Source organism: Culex pipiens, chromosome 1 (assembly GCF_016801865.2).
Source record: "Culex pipiens pallens isolate TS chromosome 1, TS_CPP_V2, whole genome shotgun sequence".
NCBI classification, from domain to species: domain Eukaryota; kingdom Metazoa; phylum Arthropoda; class Insecta; order Diptera; family Culicidae; genus Culex; species Culex pipiens.
Genome location: NC_068937.1, coordinates 52,881,530 through 52,898,713, shown reverse-complemented (window position 1 = coordinate 52,898,713; position 17,184 = coordinate 52,881,530). Strand labels below are relative to the sequence as shown.

Below are 17,184 nucleotides of genomic sequence, written 5' to 3'. Positions count from 1 at the left end.
CGATTTGGACCTTTTTGTTTGACACAATTAGATTAAAAATGTACGCATTATTGAGAAGGAGTAAAGGTGACTCATTTTTGAGTACAATGGCTTTTAAAGTATTTGGATAAATTATACCGGATATTCTAAATTTGTTATTCTCTTTTTGACAGGTCAGCGAAACGATGGCCCAGAGCAACGGGTACATCTCGGCCGGGTACGGGGACGACGCCGAGGACAAACCGATGCTGGTGATGAAGTCGGGCAAGTCCGGCAGCGACAACGGTGGCCACGGCATCACGGCCCTCATCAATCGGCAGCTGCAGGGTAAGAGTGGCGGAGGCAGTGTCATGATCAAAAAACCTAACTTTAACCGCGCAGCAGGCTGTGATGGCTTTGTTGTTTTTGTTTGTTCTGACGCCGTTGGCGAGAAATGTCGAAGTTTTGGTTTTTTAAAACGATTTTGACATTTTTCGGTGACGTCGTTCAAGTTGAGCTGAAGCTTCAATTTAAAATTTGTTTAGCTTAAAATTTCGTTTTTTATCTGTCCAAGAAAGGGCACATTCATGAAAAATTAACATTTCTAGCTGTCAAATTTAAAAATTCGCATTAGGCAAATTTCTTTTAGTGTGTTAAAACTTGTTTATTTTAGCTTGTTATTCAACTCATTGTTACTTGTACAAATATCACAGCCAAGTCATCGCTCTGTTTAGATATTCACTTTAAAAATAGTGTGTAGATTAAACTCAGTTAATTTTATCAATCATCAAACTTTGATTCCTTTCAAAGTGCCTAAATTTAAGTTTACTCAAATTTAACTATAATTTACTCATTTCTCATAACTTTTTTTCTCTTCTTTTTGCATCACTCGCTTTTCACCCCGGTTATTTCCACAAACCCAAATCACCACATCAAATTCATGCACAACCAATCAGAAGAAAGTGTGCCCCTCCTGCTGAGTGCCAGCCCGACGCCGCTGATGTCGCTGCACATGCGCCTGCTGCACTCGACCGAGAACAAGTTCATCAAGAAGATCTACGACGTGTGACGGCGGAGTCTGTGGACGGGCCCTCCGAGCCAACGACCCAATCATCCAACAACCCTTGTCTAGTCGCGCCCCCACGCTGCAATTTTGTCGTTTTTAAGCTTTTTTTACCTTCTTAGTTTTGTAAATTTTTGATTTATTTTTTGAGCGGCTTTTTGAATCGAGCATCGCAACGAAGTCATCGAAGGGAGGGGCCGTCCATCGAGCACGCAACGAACGAACACTCACTCACTCTTTCGATGTGTTTTTGTTTACCGCCTTCTTTGATACACTGTTTTTGGTAAGTTTTGATTTTTGCTTTGTTTTATTTTTGCATCGCTCATATTTAACACCATTTTTCCCAACTTTTTCGCAATCAATTTTTTTCAAATTTTTATAAACAAGTTTGTAAGCAATAAAAAAACACTCAAATTAAAAAGTGCGCGCAAAGTTTCTCTCTCACACTTCAAGTCGAAAAACCGTCCTAATTCATGCATATTCTCTCTTCTCTCGTTTGTTTTCTCTTCCCACTTTTAACATTCCCCTTCTCCACTACATTGTGATAAATTTCTAACTTTTAAAAAACAACCTGTTACTGAAATCGTGTAACGCGAACACACACACCCTAGCTCTGCCTAGGATATCTAAATATTACTATTGTGGTAAGTTTTGCCAGATGTTTTAAGGATGAGCAAGTATCCAACTCTGAAATAAGCGCTTTAAAAAAACCGACAAAAAAAATATTCAAATATGAATGACATCTTTCCCACTGTTTTCACGCCATGTCCAGCTCGTGCGCACCCCCGAAAGACACACCCTATGATTTGTTTATGAAAACTTTTCACCACACCTTAACATGATTGGTTGTCTCACGTTTTGTTTAATATTTTGTTTGAAACATCGCACCAATATACATAATGATATCATTCATTTGAAGTTTAAAGAGGAAAATTTATGTTGTCTTAAAAAATTTTACTCATATTTTTCAGACAACTCTGTTTTTTTTTCCTAATTATTTAAGAATAATTTAAACTATTTTTTTTTTAGAAAACTCGTAGAATTTTGTACAGAAATCGTCTCTAACTAAATAACTCAATAACGGACTGGATCAAGTTTAGTATGATTTCGTTGTCTTTTCATTCCAAAATCTATAAGCTTTTTCCATACTTTGAATTTAATCTGTTTTTAAGCATTTTTTTAATATCTACAATATGGGTTTCGTTTAATTTCATTCAAAATCCCAAATGCAAAGATTTTTTTTAATTTGTTACTAGTTTATTGCTATTGAAGAGGAGACAGATCTTCAAAATAAACATCGGAAAGGTCTTTTGATTACCTATACCAGGGGTGCTTGCGGGCCAAATATACAATATTGGTTATATGAAAAATTAAATTACATATTTTAAATTTAAAAGATTTACAAATATATCTATCCCTTGAAGTTTAATTTTTTTAATTTCTGTTATTTTTTAACATTTCTAGCTACTGTCTTTCATATAGGACATATTCAAAAAAATCTCTAGATTTTCGTTTTTCATAAATACTAGAAAACGGAAAAAGACAGTTTTCCATCAGTTTTGGTGATTTTATTGTTTCTGTACTTTTCATTAAAATTTATTTATTTCTATGTTTTGAAAATGGTGACATTAAACCTGAACAATTTATGAAACGAGAAATTTAATCTTTGGGAAAAGTGTAACAAACGAAAAATCGTTGCAAATATTCAAAAAAGTTTTTTGTCTTTTGACTCTGGCCATGGTCGAGGCAAAAAAAAGAAATACAGTCGTGCCTCGATTAAGCAACGCAAATGGGGGATGCAAAACCAAGGCGTGCATAACTGAGGCACATTGGCTATAGTCCTACGAAAAATCATCCAAACTTAAAATAAATAGTGTTTTGGAATCGGAATGATGTCAACTATCCATTGCTATTAAAATAACATTAAAATTTTCACAAAAATACGCATTCCTGTATTTTGAAAATGATTTTTTTTTTTCTAGATAAGGCTGGTACAAATATTTTTAAAAGTTTTTGTCACCCCCCCCCCCCCCCCCCTTCAAAATTGGCCCGAAAAATCAGGGGGCAAAAAAATATTTTTACAATAAACTTCAAAATTTCAATGAAAATTCAATTGCAACCAGCTGAAATCAAATTAAAATACATTCTCCTGCGATTAAAATCATTTTTAGCATGTTTGGGTTTATTAAAAAAATCTTAAGATTATTTGAAAATTTTCGATGCAAAATCTTTTTTTTCGATACAAATTTTGTTTTTGTCAGATCTTAGATTTTTTGAAAACTAATGATTGCAAAACAACTGAACTAGTGTAAAATGCATTTTAAAACACTTTTTGCCTTCCTCACTGAGGTAAGGCTATAATCCTGCTCTAAAAATGAACTTTTTATTAAAAGCTCAAAGACCCACCTTCATGTATACATATCGACTCAGAATCGAAAACTGAACAAATGTCTGTGTGTGTGTATGTATGTGTGTATGTGTGTGTGTATGTATTAGGGTGTTTCATCCAAACAAAAAAGTTCTCAGAATCAGGCAAACCGAGGTTCCCCTAGTAGAGGATACCTATAGGGACTCCCATGCCAAATATCAGCCCATTTGGTTGAGAATTGGCCTGTCCCCAGCGGTTTAAAGTTTACATGTAAATTACTATGGGATTTTTATGCTTTTCGTTCAATCGTTCCTACAGGTCTGGGGACAACATGGATTCACTCGGAATAAAGACAGGTGTGTAGGGGATGGTCCAATGAAAAAATTCCAGAAGGAATTAGGGTTGTCCATTCTGTCCCCAAGGTGCGCTTTGGATCGACGTCCGGTGTCTCCAGGATCAACGATTCACCCTTCAAATGTACGCACTGTCCTTAGTATGCTATGATGGCTAGATGAAAATTACGACGTCCCATGTCAGACGGTGAACACGTGGAGAAGCATCGATTGCATTATTATTACAAAATCATCATGTTACGTTATTTAGAATAGTTCAAATTGTTACAGGAACATCAATAATTGTAATTTTATTACTTTAAAGAATGTTTCTGAGCCAAAACTTGAGTGTATGCTCTGCCACGTGTTCACCGTCTGACATGGGGCGTCGTAATTTTCACCTAGCCGTCATAGCATACTAAGGACAATGCGTACATTTGAAGGGTGAATCGTTGATTCTGGAGACACCGGACGTCGATCCAATGCGCACCTTGGGGACAGAATGGACAACCCTAATTCCTTCTGGAATTTGTTCATTGGACCATCCCCTACACACCTGTCTTTATTCCGAGTGAATCCATGTTGTCCCCAGACCTGTAGGAACGATTGAACGAAAAGCACAAAAATCCCATAGTAATTTACATGTAAACTTTAAACCGCTGGGGACAGGCCAATTCTCAACCAAATGGGCTGATATTTGGCATGAGAGTCCCTATGGGTATCCTCTACTAGGGGAACCTCGGTTTGCCTGATTCTGAGAACTTTTTTGTTTGGATGAAACACCCTAGTATGTATGTATGTGACCAAAATTTTCACTGAGTTTTCTCAGCACTGGCTGAACCAATTATGACCTAACCAGGTGCATTCGACTTGGTTTAGGGTCCCATACATCGCTATTGAATTGTTTGAAGTTTCGATAACTAGTTCAAAAGTTATGTATAAAAATGTGTTTTCACATATATCCGGATCTCATTTATATGCATGTAAACGATGTCCGGATCCATTATCCGACCCATCGTTGGTTAGGTAATCAAGAGACCTTTCCAACGAGTCCACAACATTGAAGATCTGGCAACCCTGTCTCGAGTTATGACCACTTAAGTGATATTTATGAACTTTTCTGAAGCCGGAACTCACTTAAATGTATGTAAACGATGTCCGGATTCATCATCCGACCCATCGTTGGTTAGGTAATCAAGAGACCTTTCCAACGAGTCCACAACATTGAAGATCTGGCAACTCTGTCTCGAGTTATGACCACTTAAGTGATATTTATGTACTTTTTTGAAGCCGGATCTCACTTAAATGTATGTAAACGATGTCCGGATCCATCATCCGACCCATCGTTGGTTAGGTAATCAAGAGACCTTTCTAACAAGTCCGCAATATTGAAGATCTGGCAACCCTGTCTCGAGTTATGACCTCTCAAGTTATATCTGTGTACTTATTTTTCTGGATCTAAAAAAATAGCTGAAATATGTGTCCAAACCACTCATATTACCCATTGTTGGTAAAAAGTGAGGAAGGCATCAACCACATAGGTGGATTAAGTTAGTTTTTCATCTAAATGTAAAGACTATGGCTTGTTATTTAAATTTTTATATTTTTTTATTTTTTTGCCCCCCCCCCCCCCCCCTTGATCTCGGTCAGGGCCGAGGGACAAAAACTTTTTTAAATATTTGCATCGGCCTAAACCGCTTAAAATTTGTGTTATTACAATATGAGTATCAAATGATCCGGATGTTTCCAAATATTTCGAAAAAAAAACAACATATTTTTATGAAAATACTCAAAATTTTCACAAACTACGTATTTTTGAAAAAAAAACTCCAAATTTCTATTTTTTTCAATATGGGTATCATATAATCGAGATTTTTTCATACATTTCGAATTTTTTATCATATTTTTTTTAAAACTAAAAAAAAATCACCAAACTACAAAACTAGCTTCAAAAAAAATATTAAAAATTATTTTATTTTACAATTTGGGTATCAAATGATCAGGAATTTTGCAAACATTATCAAAAAAAAAACACATTGTTTTTCCAATACCTTTTGTTTATTCTTTGTTATAGAGTTTTTCAGCCAGAGTTTTCAAATACTATTTTTTTTTAACAAAACTATGTATTTTCGGAAAAATACACCAAACTTCAGTTTTTTTTTATATGATCGGGATTTTTTAATACATTTCGATAGTAATAACAAAAAAATTGGAAAATTCTCAAAATTATCACTAAACTGCGTATTTTCGAATAAAAAACTCTTCTTTACAATACATTTCGAAAGTTATAACACATTATTTTAAAATACCCATATTGTAAAATACTAAATTCTTGAAATTTTTTTCGAAAATACGAAGTTTTGTGAAAATTGTGAGTACAGTCATGCCTCGGTTTTGCACTGCCCCGGTTTTGCACCGTTCAGCTGCCTCGGTTAAGCACGGCCCAGTGCTTATGCCATTTTCCCGAATGCCACTTACCCGATTAGTCATTTTCTTGAACGCCATTTCCCCAACGCGGTCAAGCTGAAATGCCCGGTACCCCGGAGCGCGCGCAAGCATCCATAACTACGTGGACACTTTTTTGGGAATCTGTTACCCCCCCCCCCCCCTTTTCCCCACCCTCTCATGGACAATTGTCTATACAAAAAAAACTTTTTTGTATGGATCGTGTACAATCGCCAATCCCCACGTGTCACAATCGCCAATAAGTGCCCACGTGGTTTATGGATGGTCCATAAACGGCAATTGGCGAAAGTGTCACTTCGGGGAAATGGCATTCGGGGAAGTGGCCGATTAGGGGAAATGGCATTCGGGGATGTAGCTGATTACGGGAAGTGGTATTCGGGGAAGTGGCCGATTAGAGAAAATTATTTTCGGGGAAATGAAATTCGGGGAAATGAGCTAGACCCTTATCCAAAAATTCAAAAATATTATATTGTGTACATTAGTTATGGGCCATCAATTAACTACGTGGACACTTTAGGGGGTGGTTGGCGATTGTCCACGCTCCATAAACAGTTTTTTTAACTGTCCACGAGGGGAAGGGGGGGGGGGGGGGTGGGTTAACATATTCCCAAAAATGTGTCCACGTGGTTTATGTACGAAACAAAACACTTTTGAATGCTGATAGATAAACAATTATAAAATTGAACATTTATAAAACCACAAAAAATACTTCTCCTGTTCGCATAAATGTTCCATATGCATTTTCATCACTTTTGAGTTATTGATGCAATTTGGTTCAAAATCGGGATCTTTCAGAAAAAAAAACCAAAAATATCCAGTAATATGTTCTATAAATCTGGAGTAAATCCAGTTTTTTTGCGAAAACTTAACCCGTAGTTAAGTGTGGGACAATCTTTACTAGCGTTTTTCTCAGCTTGCTGTTTTTACATATGGGACATTTTTGCGAACATGAGCAGTAAGTGTTTTTGAACATAAAAATTGCGTTTTGTTAGATGTAATGTAAATGTACTGTAATTAGTCGTTACCAACCTGCAAAACATCAAACTGCATGTCAATTGCTGTTATTAAATTAGAACAATAAAAAAAATGTGTGTAAAATTTTCCGGCACTGAAATAACCCTTTCACCCTGACGCACCAAAAACCTCCAAGCCTGGCACCCTTGAAACACACAACTCTTCTATTTTCCTTCTATTTTGCTCAATTAAACGATTCAACTAATTTCCGTTTCTTTTCCCTTGCCAAATTTAGCAGCGGACCCGAACGCGTGGCGCCTCGGCCGGATCGACGAGGCGGACCATGAGACGGCCGTTTAATATTAGCCCTGGCGGTGTGCCCCCGACGACGCCCTCTACGGCGGTTCCATCGGTGGCATCGATCCCGACTACGACGATCCGGAAGAACTGGACGAACTGGGAACCAGGTGTGGCAAGTACCGGCCGCGACGAGTGCCGCCGGTGCCGGTGCCATTCCCATCCGGCGGGGACATCCTGCGGGGCATCATCCCGCTGGACGTGGACTGGACCGAGCTGGAGCGGACGCAGCAGCAGAGCCGGACGCACCGGCAGACGGCGGTTTGAGGAGGAGGAGGGAGGGACACCGGCTAGTGTTGCGGCGGGGCAGGAATTTAGGATAGAAGAATATTTAGGATTTTAGAATATACATAAAATGTAGTCATCGTGTACTAGAAAGAAGGAAAGAGGAATTTGTTCAAAGAAGGTAACAAGATAGAAGAAGTCTCTTATTTTCGAAAGCTGTGCTTTTTACTCAAAGAAAAATTTAACTGTGTATAAACTAATTGATGGAAACGAAATCGCGAATTGTGTGTGTTGAGCGAGAACGGAAAACAAAGAAAGAAAAAATCGTTTTTAGCGCCTAAAAATATAAATTATAATGAAAAAACTAGCTGAACGTCGCCGTTTATAGTTTCTAAAGAGATTGTAATGTTTGTACAGATTAAAGATTAAATTAACAAAATAAATGTAACTGTAAATTTATATAAATTGAAATAGTCATAATCGAAAATAAAATGTTCATTTTTTCGACTTCAATCCCAGCAAAAAAAAAAAACTAGGCAGAGAACTTACAAGCGTTTATACTCCTAGCTAAACGTTCCTAGGTACTGATAAATTGTCGTTACTAATGAAGGAATAAAAAGGAAAAGCTAACAAGCTGTTGAGTAGAACGGACCAGCGACTGATTTGCATTGTTTGAATGATATGAAAGGAAATAAATTGAAGAGTTTTACTTGCGTTCCATACTGACTAAATGCGTTTTATTTAACCTTTGTTGGATGATGAAAGACTAAGAATAGTAGATATTTAATTTGTTTTTTTTTTTTTATTTGGACGAAACTTTGTGGCTACTCTATATAAAAAAAAATGTACCATTCTCAAATAACATTGCATTTTATGGTGGAGTGTTTTTGATAATGTTCGACTAGGAAGAAGCGGGCCTAGGCCGCTGAAATATTAGAGACAAATTGCAAACTTAAATTTGATCGTGTGAATACATTGTTCAAAAGTATCATCAATATCTTTTATTTAGCACCTTTTACCACTAAATTGGATTTTTTTAAAGGAAATTATCTAAACATATCGTAACTTTTTGGGGTCAATTATCACTTTTCCATATCTAGAGTTTTTTTTTTAAATAGGTCCTATAAACATATGAAAGACAATAGTTTAAAGATCCTTTTCAAAAAAAACTCTGGATATTATTTTTGTGAAAAGCAGGCCCTTTTGTCATCCCAGAATAAAAGGAAAAATAATTAGTATCACGACGGAATTGCAAAAAATACTTTTTGCAATTTCGCTTTGAAACTGTCAACTTTTCCTGTCCTTCTGGAGAAACGAAACGGCCTACACGGAGAAAAAAGAGTTCCCAAAAGCGTGAACAAGCGCTCATGAAAATGGGAACCACGAACAAAGTGTTCAAATTTCATGGTACGTTTTTCAAAATCGTACCATGAGATTTGAACACTTTGTTCGCGGTTCTTATTTTCATGAACGCTTGTTCACGATTTTGGGAACTCTTTTTTCTCCGTGTACCGTTCCCTACCAAAAATAACTGTATGGAAAATTAATACCAATGCCAGTGCTGAAAAGTTGAACTTTTCAACACTAGTATGGAAAAGTATTAAAAAAATATTATTTTTTTGTTTTGAACAGTGAATTTACTGAATGTTTGACATAAAATTCCATTAAAGAAGCGTTTTATGCAATTGCAAAAAAAAATGTAAGCAACTTGTTGCAAGACTTGATTTTTTCAGCACTCGTCATATTTATCCATCTCGGAAAAGTTGCAAAAAGTGGATTTTTTCAGCACGAGCAGCACATTTATCTAACGAGGTTTACCGAGTTGGATAAATATGACGAGTGATGAAAAAATCATGTTTTGCAACGAGTTCCATACAACGTTTTTTGCAATTCCGAAAAGCACCCTTTGAACAGAATTATAAGACTAATTTTCATTAGGGTGCCCAGAATATGGGACTTTTTTTTAAAAAAAAAACCTCGCTCCACAAGCTGAATATTGTTCCTTGAGCTATTTTAGGACTCTGGGCCATATATTAGCAAAATCGGTAATCATTTACCCATTGATGCTGGTGAAACTCGTTTTTGTACTATTATATCAACAGGGTGCGCTTCTTCCTTCCAAATCTTCTCAAAAGTGAGTGGAAATTTAATGCCCTACATTTCAAAACTGTATAACACGATCCTGAAAAGATATTAGCGATTTCTAAAGAGTCATTCTTGTATGAAAAACATTTTTTTGATCAACTTCAGGCTCGAGTATCAATGGGTTAATCCAATTTCGCTCATAATTCGCACAAATGCCTAAAACAACTCAAAAACCGTATTCCGCTTGTAGAGCAGGGGGTCATTTTTTCTGGGCGCCCTAATGTTCATGCATTGAGTCAATGAATCGTTTAAATCAAAAAAAATGTTGAAAAGTATAACTTTTCCTAACAAGTGCTGAAAAGTTCAACTTTTCAGCAACCATTTCAGTGCTGAAAAGTAGAACTTTTCAGCATTTGTTTTGAAAAGGGTTTTTATTCGATTCTGTGATTTTTGGTACAGAAAAGTAGACTGTTTCATCGTTCAAGAATGACAGGAAAAGGAAGTAGTTTCACAACGGAAATGCAAAACTACTTTTTCAGTACTGTTAATTGAGGATTAAAAGTATAGGTTGTTTCGTCATTCCAGAATTAACTCTGTGCATCTCCGTTGTAAAACTACTTACCTTTCCTGTTCTTCTAAAGCAGGGGGGCGACATCTATATCTCACTACAGGCAGCTCGCCCGTAGCCAACACAAGCTGTCAACTTCGGCACCAGAACAAAAGGGAAATGTCAACTTCGGCTCCAGCACAAAAGAACAGCTGTTCGTTACGGAATCAAAACAAAGCAACTGCGCACTGTAAAAAAAAAGTACAAAAACTGCAGGCATAAAATGGAAATAAAGTAATTATTGTTTTTATGTAAAATTTAACCGCAATGTACAATGTACTAACGTTTAAAAGTTAGTGTATGTTTGTGAGGTGATTTTTATCAATTTATTTGCAAAATAAACTACTAAAGTAGGTATTATTAAGCACACATCGGGCCGATGACCTCATTTAAAGTTTTACTTTTATCAGATGTAACGTTTAACTTAACTACTGTGTAATTTGACTTTTACTACAGTAATTCTTATAAAAAAATTGAATTATTAATAAAAGAAATATTTTTGTATTCACTGTGCGCAGTTTGCGCGCGTTATCAATCTCAATCACCCAAGATGGCGGCCTTTAGCATCCCCCTGGCTTAGCCCAAAAAAATAGAGTGCTGACAAGTTTTCATTCAGAGTTGCAGAAAGTTAAACCTATTTCAATCTTCCGGACTTTTGCTAAAATCGTTTTTTAATCATAACTTTTCATGCAGCATTTCGAAAAAATGTTGTCTTGTCATTTTTTTTTTTGCATTAAAATGAAAAAAGTGATCAGAAATAGTTTTTGATCATGTTTTTTTACCGTTGTACATACAAATTTACATAGAGCTTTAGGACCCTTTTGACTATAAGAATGAAATTTAACTGTGAAAAAATATAAAAAAATAAAAAGTCATTTTCAGTTCAAATAAAACAAGAAGCCTTGAGTCCGCTGATTTTTCACATCAATTTACTTGTGTTTACAGATATTGTAGCATGTAATAGAGTTCACAAAATGGTTCGATTGAAGGTTTATCGGTAAGGAACGCAAGAGGCCCGATCTACTTGACCGGCTTCATTTGCCAGAGTCCATCGTTGAGGTAGTGACAGTTTTCCACGCCGACGCCCTTGTTGACCTTAGCTCTGAAAGAAAATAATAACTTCAGTAAATTGTTTGATGGATTTTCCCCTGGGATGGTCTTACATATCTTCCGTGGACAGCGTCGTCTGGCCGATGGCCAGGGCGTGTGTTTTGCCCTCGGCCATGATGGCCACCACGGTGCCCTTGTCGACCGGGGTCATGCACGCTCCCGGCGAGGTCAGCCCCGGGCACATGATGTTGGCGCCGCTCAGCACAAACCGGATGGCGCCCTTATCGACCTGCTCTATCGGCAGGAAGAAGGGGAACTTGTGGTACAGCTTCAACGTCGGCATCCAGCTGCCCTCGCGGTGCCGGAAGAACAGCTGATCCCCGGCACCATTCACCAGAATCTCGATGTGGTCGTGGCTAAAATGAGCACACAGTTTAAGCGTTTCCCAAACACAGACGTAAAAATCAAGTATCCTTAAGTAGGCCAACTTCCCCTACAGGAGGAAGAGGAACCCCCGGACTAACCCGTACCATTTGACGATGCGGAACGAGTCCTTCTTGGGCAGCACCTGGTCGATGTGGCCCTCAATGTGCGGGTACTGCTCGATCAGCTTGTTCCGGATGCCCTTCTGGACCGAGGACTTGAGCTGCTGCACGCCGGAGATGCTCTCCTTTTCGTCGAATCTGAAACAACAGAACATTAATTTAAATTCTCAAAAACTGAGGTTAAATTCCCCCTCCTAGGTGCACACACTTCTTAAACATCCTAACCAGCTAGAACCTAGAACGAGCCTTAAAAATAACTAGACTGTTGTGACCTAAACGGACTAAAAAGTATCACACGGAATCGATTCCGCCGTGTGGTATCCGCAAAAGCTGTGTGTTTTTCCTCCTCCAAACAGATGACGTTTCTCTTATTGGAAACAAAAGTGACAGATGGCGTCGTGGGCCGACTGTCACCGGCCGGCCCATCAGAGCATGGAAGTGTACTTTGTAGGGTTCCCACCGCAAACGTCAACCATGGTTGTAAACAAAAACAAGCGGAGGCTACTGCGACTCGCAACAAATTTGGGTGAAATGGTTTGAAAATAGCCTGAAATTTAGACAAAAACTGCACAAAATGGATCTTTTGCATCCACAATTGTTGAGTAAGCAACAGTTGCTGGATATTTTTCGGCAGGTGAGTAAATGATCAATTGGGTCCTAAAATGAAGCTTAGATTGCTGATATTATTGTTTACAGCGATAAAGCTTATTTTTCTGAGTACAATGACCCTTTGTACGACCACAAAGAGTTTAAAATGGATTTTTAAATCAATTTGGAAAAATTAACCTCGCGGTCCTTCTTGACAGAAAAGTTCCTACTTGACAGCTCGTTCCAAGGGGACCATAGTTGATCCATCAAAAAAATGTTGTCTTGTCAATATTTTTTTTGCATTAAAATTAAAAAAAGAGATCAGAAATGGTTTTTAATCGTGTTTTTTACCGTTGTACATAAAAATTAACATAGGGCTTTAGTACCCAATTACAGAGCAAGCTTCGCTTTGGATTGAGCAAAGTTTGCCTTACCTTTAAAGGATGTAACTTTGAGCTTGAATTTCGCCTTAATGCTTTGACAGTTACACGCTGACTAAAAATAAATAAATTCTGAGTTTAAAGCACAACATTTGCTGCATGGGTTTAAGCCAAATTTTATCCTTCCAGCGACATTTCACGATACCCCGGCTGGAGGAATCGACGCGGGATGAGCTGATCCAGTTATACACAAAGCATCTGCTGCCACAGCCTCGAAGGGGAACCGTGGGATCGGGTTCCAGTGCCGACGGTCCGCAGGATGTGGAAATGAAGGACTGCTCACCACCATCCAACGGAGACGCAAGTCGGAAGCGGAACAACGTACGACAACGGATCGTATACGGAGACAGTCCGGCGGTGGATAACGTTAGTCATGGGATGAAGAAAATCAGGTTGATTAGTGGTAGTTTGGCTACTAATATTGGAACGAATGGAACTGGAACGAGAAGTTTTACGGAGCAGCACAACAGTAGCAGCGTGGTGGTTAAACGACCCCTTGAAAATAGTCCTGGGAAAGCAACAGCAGTGTGTGCGGCGGCTAGCAATTCTACAAGCAAACGGCAGAAGATTACGTGGCCGTAGGAATTTTGGAGATTATAACAGGTCTTACAGTATTTTTAAGCATGATGATTTTACTTAAGTAATAAATGGATATTACTTTGCGAGTGTCTGATGTTTGTTTCTGTTATGGATTTGAAAAAAAAAGAATTTTGTTGAATTGTCAATGTACAAAAACGCAAAAAGTTTTTTTTCGCAAAGCCCTAATCATAACCTACAACTTTCTCGGAGACAGAAAATCCCTTCTAAGATACAGAATTTCATACTCTTACTTACCCATTTTGTATGACCGGCCCCCAAAATTGTATGGAGACTTGTATGTAAAATCTAATGATTGACAATGACTTCTTTTGACATAGGGTATAGTTGAAACAAAATTTAAAAAATACAAAGAAAAGTCAATTTGCAAAACAATCTCCAAAATAATTTGAACTGTTTCAATCATAATAAAAATTATTATCTACCAAAAAAATAAATTTTAAATCATTTTCAGCTGATTGCACATCGTATTTCATTGAAATTTTGAAGTTTTTTGAAAAACAAAATCAAAATTTATTTGCCCCTGATTTTTTCAAGCCATTTTTTAAGGGCGTGGGCGACATAAACTTTGAAAAATTCCACTCCCAGAATGGTCCATTCCCCAGAAACTCATTCTCCAGAATGACCCAATCCCCAGAAACTCATTCTCCAGAATGACCCATTCCCCAGGAAAGTTTTTATCACAAATGTACAATATTTCAAAAAGGGATCAGTTTAAAAGTGTAAAGTGTTTAGATTTCACCATTATTGTTATTGAATTCATGTTTAAAATTTAATATCATTATGTCAATTGACCATTATGCGCTATTATGCCAAATAACGTGAATGGGATAGAACCACTGTGCATCTTAATTTCACTGTTCTACGAAATATTTAAAAATGATTACAACTTTGATCAATGTAATAAAATATAATTTCAATAGTTTTAAATTAACTGCTCAATGAATTTCTTCAAATGAATCGATTCATTAAGCTGTTACTTCTGAAACACGTAGAATCAACGTGAAAGGATCTGGCTAAACGAATTCCGTTTCTACTAGGACCACCTCGTAGAAGTTACATGAAAACTTTAGTGGAAAAAACCACATAGCTTTTCACGTAACATTAAGGTGGATATTTATTTGAGTGTAATTTGCAGCCTGAAATGACGATCATTTGGAAATTAGGTGTCAAAATAACATTCATTCATTTCATTTCATTCATTTCATTCATTTCATTCATTTCATTCATTTCATTCATTTCATTCATTTCATTCATTTCATTCATTTCATTCATTTCATTCATTTCATTCATTTCATTCATTTCATTCATTTCATTCATTTCATTCATTTCATTCATTTCATTCATTTCATTCATTTCATTCATTTCATTCATTTCATTCATTTCATTCATTTCATTCATTTCATTCATTTCATTCATTTCATTCATTTCATTCATTTCATTCATTTCATTCATTTCATTCATTTCATTCATTTCATTCATTTCATTCATTTCATTCATTTCATTCATTTCATTCATTTCATTCATTTCATTCATTTCATTCATTTCATTCATTTCATTCATTTCATTCATTTCATTCATTTCATTCATTTCATTCATTTCATTCATTTCATTCATTTCATTCATTTCATTCATTTCATTCATTTCATTCATTTCATTCATTTCATTCATTTCATTCATTTCATTCATTTCATTCATTTCATTCATTTCATTCATTTCATTCATTTCATTCATTTCATTCATTTCATTCATTTCATTCATTTCATTCATTTCATTCATTTCATTCATTTCATTCATTTCATTCATTTCATTCATTTCATTCATTTCATTCATTTCATTCATTTCATTCATTTCATTCATTTCATTCATTTCATTCATTTCATTCATTTCATTCATTTCATTCATTTCATTCATTTCATTCATTTCATTCATTTCATTCATTTCATTCATTTCATTCATTTCATTCATTTCATTCATTTCATTCATTTCATTCATTTCATTCATTTCATTCATTTCATTCATTTCATTCATTTCATTCATTTCATTCATTTCATTCATTTCATTCATTTCATTCATTTCATTCATTTCATTCATTTCATTCATTTCATTCATTTCATTCATTTCATTCATTTCATTCATTTCATTCATTTCATTCATTTCATTCATTTCATTCATTTCATTCATTTCATTCATTTCATTCATTTCATTCATTTCATTCATTTCATTCATTTCATTCATTTCATTCATTTCATTCATTTCATTCATTTCATTCATTTCATTCATTTCATTCATTTCATTCATTTCATTCATTTCATTCATTTCATTCATTTCATTCATTTCATTCATTTCATTCATTTCATTCATTTCATTCATTTCATTCATTTCATTCATTTCATTCATTTCATTCATTTCATTCATTTCATTCATTTCATTCATTTCATTCATTTCATTCATTTCATTCATTTCATTCATTTCATTCATTTCATTCATTTCATTCATTTCATTCATTTCATTCATTTCATTCATTTCATTCATTTCATTCATTTCATTCATTTCATTCATTTCATTCATTTCATTCATTTCATTCATTTCATTCATTTCATTCATTTCATTCATTTCATTCATTTCATTCATTTCATTCATTTCATTCATTTCATTCATTTCATTCATTTCATTCATTTCATTCATTTCATTCATTTCATTCATTTCATTCATTTCAATTCAATTCAATTCGGTTTTATTGGTGAATAATCAAGATACAATGAGTTATTTTGAAGTGCATAACAGAGTTTTGGAGTTCCTTACAGCTGTGTGTTGCATCATAATCCATTTAGGAACAATTATTTCTTTAACTAAGGCACTAGCAAGAGTAAGAAAAAACTATAAAAAAACTTACAGAAATTGCAAAGGAAAGGGGATAGAGGAAGAGAAAGCTTATATCTAGATCACAGGTAATTTATCCTTTGTAGATGTGTTTGATCATCAGTTCCCCAAGGGCCAGGAATTGTTCTGCCTTGTTCCGGCAGCTCCGAAACCGCGTCATCATCTCCCCCGCGAGAGCAAAGAACTCCGGCAGGGTGAAGAGATCTTCCCCGGTGACTTCTTGCTGGGCCGTACTGCCGCTACCGGCAGCGACCACGCTGGCGAACGAACGCCCCCAACCAGGAGGGAACGCTGAGTTTTCCGCTGGAACCGTACGCTGTCCAGCTGCAGGAACGGCTGCGCTCGTACTTCGCTGAGGAGGGTGGGACGCTTTCTTCTTCCTCTTTTCCTGCTCCTCGAGGTAGGCCTTGCGCGCGACGCATCCGCGGTAATTGCCGGTATGGTTGCCGTCACAGTTCGCGCACTTTACGCGCGGCTTGGTTTGTTCTGCCTTGTCCCCCAAGTCCGCCTTTCGTGGCAGTGCGCACGCCTCCGAGAGGTGTGACTCACCGCACTTCACGCAGCGGGGCCGGAGGTTGCAGTTCCGCGAGCCGTGGCCGAATTTCTGGCAACGGTGGCATTGCGCTACGTCCGTCGGGTTCTTGGTGTAAAACCGCCAGTTTACCC

The 17,184-nt window shown here is 36.7% G+C and overlaps 3 protein-coding genes across 13 annotated transcripts in view; 2 read left to right on the top strand and 1 right to left on the bottom strand.

Annotated features, from left to right (window-relative positions):
• The window catches only part of LOC120412379 (blood vessel epicardial substance), a 171,291-nt gene extending 162,846 nt beyond the window's left edge, over nt 1–8,445 (top strand). For 4 of the 11 annotated variants that reach the window (XM_039572825.2, XM_039572860.2, XM_039572808.2 and 1 more), the window contains 3 exons: nt 153–306; nt 915–1,304; nt 7,437–8,445. In XM_039572825.2, the coding sequence (XP_039428759.1) occupies nt 153–306; nt 915–1,027 (267 nt within the window). In that variant the 3' untranslated portion in view covers nt 1,028–1,304; nt 7,437–8,445. Of the gene's footprint in view, nt 1–152; nt 307–914; nt 1,305–1,632; nt 1,666–7,436 lie in introns of all 11 variants that reach the window. The other 7 variants (XM_052706297.1, XM_039572834.2, XM_052706298.1 and 4 more) reach the window with 7 other exon arrangements.
• Nucleotides 8,446–11,317: 2,872 nt separating this feature from the next.
• Nucleotides 11,318–12,375, bottom strand: LOC120413171 (malignant T-cell-amplified sequence 1 homolog). The gene is made up of 4 exons (XM_039573884.2): nt 12,219–12,375; nt 11,996–12,148; nt 11,579–11,881; nt 11,318–11,517 (listed from the first exon to the last, which is right to left on the bottom strand). Exons 1-4 carry the CDS (start codon nt 12,227–12,229, stop codon nt 11,436–11,438), a joined length of 549 nt encoding a protein of 182 aa, XP_039429818.1. The 5' UTR covers nt 12,230–12,375; the 3' UTR covers nt 11,318–11,435.
• Nucleotides 12,376–12,437: 62 nt separating this feature from the next.
• On the top strand, nt 12,438–13,704 carry LOC120413178 (uncharacterized). The gene is made up of 2 exons (XM_039573895.2): nt 12,438–12,644; nt 13,168–13,704. Exons 1-2 carry the CDS (start codon nt 12,585–12,587, stop codon nt 13,618–13,620), a joined length of 513 nt encoding a protein of 170 aa, XP_039429829.1. The 5' UTR covers nt 12,438–12,584; the 3' UTR covers nt 13,621–13,704.
• The last annotated feature ends 3,480 nt before the right edge of the window (nt 13,705–17,184 follow it).

What these genes read in the sequence shown, in the direction of transcription:
- LOC120413171 (XM_039573884.2), bottom strand. An exon ending in TCGTTCCGCATCGTCAAATG is followed by an intron (nt 11,882 to 11,995) that starts GTACGGGTTAGT and finishes TGCTCATTTTAG; the next exon opens with CCACGACCACATCGAGATTC. An exon ending in ACGCTGTCCACGGAAGATAT is followed by an intron (nt 11,518 to 11,578) that starts GTAAGACCATCC and finishes ATTTTCTTTCAG; the next exon opens with AGCTAAGGTCAACAAGGGCG.
- LOC120413178 (XM_039573895.2), top strand. Translation starts at nt 12,585, where the DNA reads ATGGATCTTTTGCATCCACAATTGTTGAGTAAGCAACAGTTGCTGGAT. An exon ending in TGCTGGATATTTTTCGGCAG is followed by an intron (nt 12,645 to 13,167) that starts GTGAGTAAATGA and finishes TTATCCTTCCAG; the next exon opens with CGACATTTCACGATACCCCG.